Genomic DNA, 7,883 nt, shown 5'->3' on the forward strand with positions numbered 1-7,883 from the left:
ACAGAGGTAAAATTGGCCCTCCCTGCGCCACGTACACTCACCTGCATTGAGAGCAGAAAAAAAAAGACCTTGGCCAGCTCAGGGATCAAACCTACGAACATCGCGTTATTAGCACGATGCTCTAACCAACTGAGCTAGCAGGCAATTTTTGATTGCTTTTGTTTCTTTATTGCCGATTCTTACATGCGAAAGCAAAAGTAGAAATGATGAAAACAGCAGCCTACTTGGCTGACACGGGAGAGGTTAAACTCTTTTCAAGACAACTAAGTCGTCCAGAACAGAGGTCCATTCGGGCCGTTCAGCTTGAGCACGATACACTTCTCTTAGGCTCACACCACTTTCAATAAAGTTTTCTCGCACCGAACGGACATTAACATCGGCATGTCGCACTTGCATTCGTGTCCTCCAAAGGCTGTGGAGCCCCAAGAGCATGATTAAATCATATGGCTCTCCTCCTTCGTTTATAATCGCCAAAACCTGATGTCGTATGGATGCAGGAGAAAATCTTTTTTCGCGGTTCGTTCGAGGACATCCCAATGAAAAATTGGGTCCCAACATTCAAGAAACACGTGCTCCACCGTTTCAGGCTTTTTGCATAGTAAGCAGTTTGTCCTCAATGGGACGAAAACCCCTTTTCAGGCAGCCACGTCTTAACAGGAAGTGTATTAGAATGTAAAATAAAGAAAAATGTTTTTACGTTTGATTTAACCAGCATTTTTAAATTCGTTTTAAGACGTCTTGCCCTGGTCCTCCACCGTGCGGTAAACGATAAATGGGAATCGGCAGCATTGTTTCCACAAGATTCTTATACAACTCATTTTTGGAAACATTACACAAGTACTCAAGTGAAAAACGCGCGTACAGTAGTCGAGAAGAGAGTAGAACTTCTCACATGTACCCATTGACAGCACCGCACATACCTTCACAGCCTTATACCCCTGTCACACGGGCATTTCGAGGGCCCTCGAACCGATAGTCTATCGACTCAAAGGCGATCGAGCGCTGCCACACGGGCAGTTTCAATGGCGATCGAGTCAATAGCCTATCGAGTCAACGGAGTAGCGCAGAACTCCATCGAGATTTCGAGGGCCTTCGAGCGCTGCCCAAGGTTGCTAGCGTTGCTTCGAGCGGCGCCAAGCGCACTTTCGTACACGACACACTCACGGTGCAAAAACATAACAAACATTATTCGCATAAAATTTAATGTAAGCAGCCTGTAAAATTATTTTAAAATTATATTAGACTGGTTTTAAGCGCATTAAGCGCATTCATTTTGCGTTGCAGTCTTTGCGTTGCTTGCGTACTTAACGTTGACAACATGGCGGCACCCTGCCCGCCCGCTTCACAGCGATAACAGCTTCGTCGCTAATCCCTCAAAGCAATATCGTGTTCTAAGCTGTTGTATTCGCCTTCGATTTGCCCATTCTTACTCTCGCATAAAGTTTCAAAAGAAAAATAGCTCTTGTTTTTCAGATGTCATGGCGATTTCCCCGGTCTTAAGCCTGACGAAGCAGCGGTCCGACGCAGTTGGACTGGCTTGGTTTTGGCTCGTCTTGTATTAGAGTGGCTACAGCAGTGTATGCATATGTACGTCGCGTACGTGCAATTAAAAGCGTTTTGAACGACTTTCGCGTATGCCTGTATTTCAGCATTTAGTATACATTTTTCAAATATTTTTGTTATTTTTGCAAAATCCAAAGTAGCGATTGTGGCGCCACTCATCTGTGGCGTAAGACACGAGAACCATTTCAATGGCCATTGAGATTTGCCGTGTAGCAGCGGCGAGTTCGATGGCGATTGAGAATCTCGAAGACCCTCGACTCGAGGGTGATTGAAACTGACCGTGTGACAGGGGTATTAGACAACGACTTCTGGGAGCAGTCCGCAACCTTACTTGGATAGCAGTCAGCAGAAAAGGATCCCTTTCATCTCGGAGAAAGATAAAACGCGACACAACTTGGCGCAAGAATAAGTGCACGAGGCCAAGCCCTCCTCGTTTAACCGAAAGAAACAAATTGGTACCGCTAGTTCTCTCCCAGCTTGACGCCCCAATAAACACAGCAAAAACTCGATGCATCTTTTGAATGCTGGCCCGACTCGCACACAGAACATTCAGCATGTACCATATTTTCGATACAAGGAAAAGATTGCAGATGGAGACGCGTGAAAACATTGATAATTGTCTCCCTTGCCATGCATCTGCTTTCTCCCTCGCCCTTGAGCACTGCTCGTTCAAACTTTCACTTGGATCTCGATAACAGTTAAGGGAGACGCCGAGATATTTCGTTGGCAGGCAAGACCATTGAAGCCGGGCGAAGTGATCAGGCATCGTTTCCCAGTCACCGTGCCAAAATCCAGAGCTCTTGTCCCAGTTTATCATACACCCCCTTTGCTTGCAGAATTTATCAACGATACTGATCACTTCAGTAATACCGTCTCGATTGGAACAGAAGACTACGATATCGTCCGTATAAGCGAGGATTTTGACATGTGCCGACTGCAATAGAAAGCCTGAGATACGGTCACTACTGGCAATAGCCAAACATAGTGGCTCTAGGTGTGCCGCAAACAAAAGGGGCGGCCGCGGGCATCCCTGCCTTACTGACGAACGCATTGCCAGCCAATCTGCGAGGTCACCATTTAGAATAATGCGCGTGGTACAGTTTGCATATGCCATTCTGACGCCTTCTATGATAATGCGGCCAACGTTCCCGTGATCTAGTATGTGAAAAAGTACATCACGTGACACACGATCAAAGGCTTTTGCCAAATCCAGCTGCATCATAGCAATGCGGTCCCCCATCGCATCACAGCATTCCAATACAGTACGTGCGACGTATACATTCGTGGCTATGCTGCGTTCTTTAATTCCGCAAGTCTGGTGTGGTCCAACCAATTTTTTTATTACGCTCTGGAATCTCCTATCTAGGACCTTCATGAATATGTTGTAGTCAAAGTTGGTGAGGCTTATCGGGTGATAGGACCCCACCAACAAACGCTTCTCTGGGTCATTTGATTTTGGGATCAACACAATGTGCGATGTGGTGAATGACAGCGGTACTTGCTCACGTTCATACGCCTCATCCAGCACTCTTAGCAGTAACTGAGCGACTATCGGCTTAAATGTTTCGAACAACTCGGCGCCCTGCCCATTAGGTCCTGGAGCTTTACCGGTCTGTAAGTCGTCAATTGCAGATTCTCTTTCATTCTCAGTTATGGGTACCTCAAGGCTCTCCTTTACATCATCCTCAAGTCTTGGCATGAAAGAAAAACTCTGAAGAGAAAGCATCACTAATCTCTCTTACTTGGCCAAGAAGGTCGTTGAAGTACTCTTGAAATGACTGCTGGATGACATTGGCACCACATGAAATTTCAGCACCATTTCTTATCTGCCTGATTTGTTTCTGTCTAGCGTACCACTTTTCATCTGCTAAGGCTAGCTTCGTCAACGTTTCACCGGCCCAGAGTTTTTGCGCCCTTGCGCGTATAACTGCTTCTTTATACCTTTCATTGTTTAGTCTATCCAGCTGGCTTTTCACATCCCTTATATCTTTTGCATATCTCCCAGGCTCGGAGCTTTCCATGCTTAATAAAAACTGCAGTTGTTCGCGCGCTGCTTTTTCTTTGTTTTTATTTGTGTCGGTTGGAGCAACTTTTTTCTATGGCTTTACTTTTTAGCCACTCTTTGAAGTCTTCCCACTGAACGGCAAAAAACTGGGCCGCTCTTCGAGCAGCCTCTGCATTTCATTTACGATGTCTTTAGAAAACCGTCGTCCTCGAAGAGTTTGGCATTGAATTTTCAGAGATTCCAGTTGAAGCGCGTACACCTTTCTTTCACTCCGAAATTTCCTATCACATGACAATGATCACTAAAAGCCACAGGTTCAACTTTGTAACCTGTGCAAAGGGGCACAAGTTCAACGGATGCATAAATTCTATTCAATCTGGCATGGCTATCACGGTGAAAGCGTGTGTATAGTGGTCTATTACCGCAGGTAAATATGCTGCCAATATCCTCTGAACTGGTGTCATTATTTATTTCAACATACTGCAGGCCCTTTTCGGGCCCTTGCAGGAGTGTTAACAAGGCATCAATGTGATCAAACACAAAAATACAGAGATCTTCTGTAATCTAAACAATAAATAATAGAGAAAATTAAACAGAAAAGTCAATTTTCTCAATATAATTAACAAATAAATTCATGGACGTACGCTTAATCGCATCTTCAGGTAGTTTATTCCAATGGGATATAGCATCTGGAAACAGGGAGTACTTGTGGATATTTACACGGCTGACTGGTTGACGGACTGTTTTAATATGGTTAGTTCTAGACGAGTGTTTGAAAGGAGGGTGTAAGTATTGTGAATTTGTTATCTTGAAGTGGCCGTGAAGAAGCTGGAACAAAAACTTTAATCTTGAAATGATTCTTCGCTGTGACAGGTTTTGCAAATTTGATTGAATTACTAGACTGGTAGCGGTAGTCTGGCGAGAATACTTTGAGTATACAAACCTTACTGCTAGTTTTTGGATGCGCTCTAATTTGTTGATTAAAATTTATTGATGGGGGCTCCAGACTATATCCGCATATTCTAGGGTAGGTCTGATGAGAGTTTTATAGGCACTGAGTTTAATATGGGCCGGCGTGTTACTCAGCTTTCTCCTTAAATAATTTAATTTACTTTCAGCTTTAGAGCAAATTGATTTCATGTAGTGTTCCCAACGCAGGTTGGATGTTAGGATGAGTCCTAGATATTTCACCTGATCATATTTTTTTTACCTGTGTGTCGCCAAGTGTGTATGTGAAACTTAGAGGCGGCTTCTTATTAGTAAATGTGATGCTTTTGGTTTTATTCGCGTTAAGTTTCATTCCCCAGGTCTTGCACCAAGTGTGGATTGATTCTAAAGAATTGTTAAGGAGAATTTGATCTTCTAATTTTTTTACAGCTATGTATACGACACAGTCGTCTGCAAAAAGGCGAAGCTGGATTGATGATGTAACACAAGAATTAATAATATTTATGTAAATAAAAAACAAAAGAGGCGCAAGAACTGATGCCTGGGGTACACCCGAATACACATCCAGGTTCTGCGAGACGTATTCACCTATTTTAACGCATTGTTTTCTGTTCTGTAAATAGTAAGAAATCCATGACACAATGTTACAATCACTTCCAAAAGATAGTAATTTTGTTATAAGGTCATCGTGAGGAACACCATCAAACGCTTTAGAGAAATCTAGGAATATTGCATCTATCTGGTTGCCTTCATCAATTGTGTTAGCGATGTCATGAGTAATTTCAGCAAGCTGCGTTACTGTTGAAAGCCCTGTGCTGAAACCATGTTGTTTTTCGTAAATTAGATTATTATTTTCTAGATTTGAAACTATGGCTTTAAAAATAACGTGTTCCATCATTTTGCAGCTTGTACTTGTTAGTGATATTGGACGATAGTTATTCAGTTCAGTTTTAGAACCCGATTTGTGTATAGGAATTATTTTGGCACAGCGCCAGTCATCTGGGATTACGAGTGTTTGTAAGGATCTTGTATAAATTATATGCAGGTATTTGGACACCCATTCAGAATATCGGGCTAAAAATGTGTTTGAGATGTAATCAGGACCCGGAGATTTTTTTGTGTCATGTTTTTGTAAAAGAGAAAGGATTCCAACTTCACTAATGGCTAGTTCTGTCATGGGTTGCTTGATTGTGTAAGCGGGCAGCGAAGCGTAACCAGAGCGTTTAATAATTGTGCACTCCTATCACCACAGGCGGACACTTCACTGAACCGGCAGCGGCAAACACACAGTTGAAATCGCCCAAGAGCAACAGCACGTTATCACAAACAATGTAAGACTCCAACCTGTTAAACATTCCTGTCATTCAGAGTCAACGTTCGGTCAATACACGCATATAATGAGCCAGTATAACTCCTAAAAAGAAAAGTCAACTACAAGAAGGCGTCTACTTGGACAAGAAAACTTTGACTCCACACTGATGCCTAAATTATAGCGCAGAAAAAGGGCGCACCCACCCGAGGTGCCAACAGAATGGAAAACAGAGACATTAAAGAACGCATATGCTCAGTAAACTCCTCACTTTCAATCTTCGTCTCCTGTAGAGCTACAATGTCCAGCGCATTGTCAGCAAGAAGGCGATGAATTTGGCATTGGCGAGTACGAGCACCAAGACCCATCACATTCAAAGTTGCTATGCTCGAAGCTGTGTCAAGTTTCATCGCCATGCGTGAGCAGTAGCTGTCATATGATATACAGTGGCCACCATAACGGACGAAAAACTTCTAGACTCACAATGTGCACTGTGCCGCGTCGCCAATCCATTAGTCCGTTTGCAGGCGCCGGGAAAACCGCTAGGCAGTCCTTCGCCGGCCTTTCCAGACCTTGGCACTACCTCTGCTGGGTACTTACAACCACAGCCGCGGAAAACACGAACACACTTACACAAACACATTGCTGCGCTAGGGAGGCGGCTTCCCCGCCTGCCGTGTCTCGGCCGCAAATATGGGCCTTGGTTTCAAAGACTAGCGCCGAACTCCCGGGGATTTTGACGGCGGCTCGTCAGCGCCAGCGCCTACCTTGTGGCTTTTCACCGACGTTTTCCTCGTGGGAGCGCTTCCCAGCTATGAGGCCGACAGTCTCCTGGCTGGAATCAATGGCCTCGCTGTTGTCCGGTCCTACGTTATCGGGATTTTCAGCAACAGCTCCCGTTGCTTCCTTATGCGTGCTCACGGGTTCTGTTGGATGTCGCCCTGCACTGGCACGTCCGCCGCAACTGCGGTGGACGTCGTCGCCCCTTGCTTCGTCAGGCGCGTCAACGTAGGTTCATCCCGTGTCGCTGGCTGTCCAGTTTAACGGGCCGCGTCCTCCGCGTCCGCCTCGTCCACTAGCAGCTCAGCCGAGTCTTCACTGGTCCCGGGGCCAGCAATGCTCGCATAAGTGCGGGAACACTGGCCGTCTTCGTGGCCGAACCGACGGCATGCTCCGCAACGTGGGACTCGACACTCTTTTCGGATGTGGTCCGTACTGCGACAGCGTAGGCATAACGGGGGCCGGCCTGGTACGACGACCAGCGCCAACTCACCGCTAACGTTCAGCTGGTGCGGCAAGTCTTCGAACTTAACTCCGGTTTTCAATTTCAGTGTGACGAGCCTCGTTGTCGAGCCCTTTTCAGGCACACCCCGCACTCGCCAACGCTCTCGAGCGATTTCCGTGACTTTCCCGTACGGCGCAAAGGCAGCACGTACGTCTTCGTCCGGTACGTTGTGTAGCAACCAGTGTAGCTTCAGTCGCACATCCTGATTGGTCGGGTCAATAACCAGGCAGCGGCTTTCTTTCACAAGCATTTCACAGACGCTCAAAATCTTCGTTACGGCTTCGGAATCCTTGAGAGTGACTGCCCAGACGTGGCTCATCCGATATGCCCCCATGGCGATAATATCGGGGAGCCGCGCGTGCTGAGCTAGGGCATCCCGGAAATCCTCGACCCGGTACGGGCGGGCTCTGATATCGGCGTGCAAAAAAACTGTATTTACAACGAAACGCCCTGTAGGCAATCCTGGCAGAACAACCTGGTAAGCATTTTCCTCATCAGTAAACCGGTTACCGCGGCCGGACATGGCCACTGAAGCCGCTCCTACGGAGCCCGTCATCACACGTCCGTCACGCTCGGTGGACGGAAGTAGAATCTCCGCCATTTTTTTTTTTTGCATCAATACACACATCTGTAAAATATCATAGTTTCCATGCCCCTTGGCAGACAACCGTGTCTAATCGCCAGAACAATTCACGGCATCAAGGTAACTCACTCCATTCGTCCTTCTATCCACACAATACGGTTGCGTGGGCGGCAGAGGTAAAATTGGCCCT

General features: G+C 46.0%; 1 protein-coding gene across 1 annotated transcript; it reads right to left on the reverse strand.

Annotated features, from left to right (window-relative positions):
- Nucleotides 1-6,865: 6,865 nt before the first annotated feature.
- LOC144112098 (uncharacterized) lies at nt 6,866-7,666 on the reverse strand. The gene has a single exon (XM_077645175.1). The coding sequence runs from the start codon at nt 7,664-7,666 to the stop codon at nt 6,866-6,868; it is 801 nt and encodes a 266-aa protein (XP_077501301.1).
- Nucleotides 7,667-7,883: the final 217 nt, after the last annotated feature.

Source organism: Amblyomma americanum, unplaced genomic scaffold (genome assembly GCF_052857255.1).
Source record: "Amblyomma americanum isolate KBUSLIRL-KWMA unplaced genomic scaffold, ASM5285725v1 scaffold_58, whole genome shotgun sequence".
Classification (NCBI taxonomy): domain Eukaryota; kingdom Metazoa; phylum Arthropoda; class Arachnida; order Ixodida; family Ixodidae; genus Amblyomma; species Amblyomma americanum.

Bases quoted from the DNA above. Each gene is read 5' to 3' on its own strand.
- LOC144112098 (XM_077645175.1), bottom strand. From the start codon at position 7,666: ATGACGGGCTCCGTAGGAGCGGCTTCAGTGGCCATGTCCGGCCGCGGT.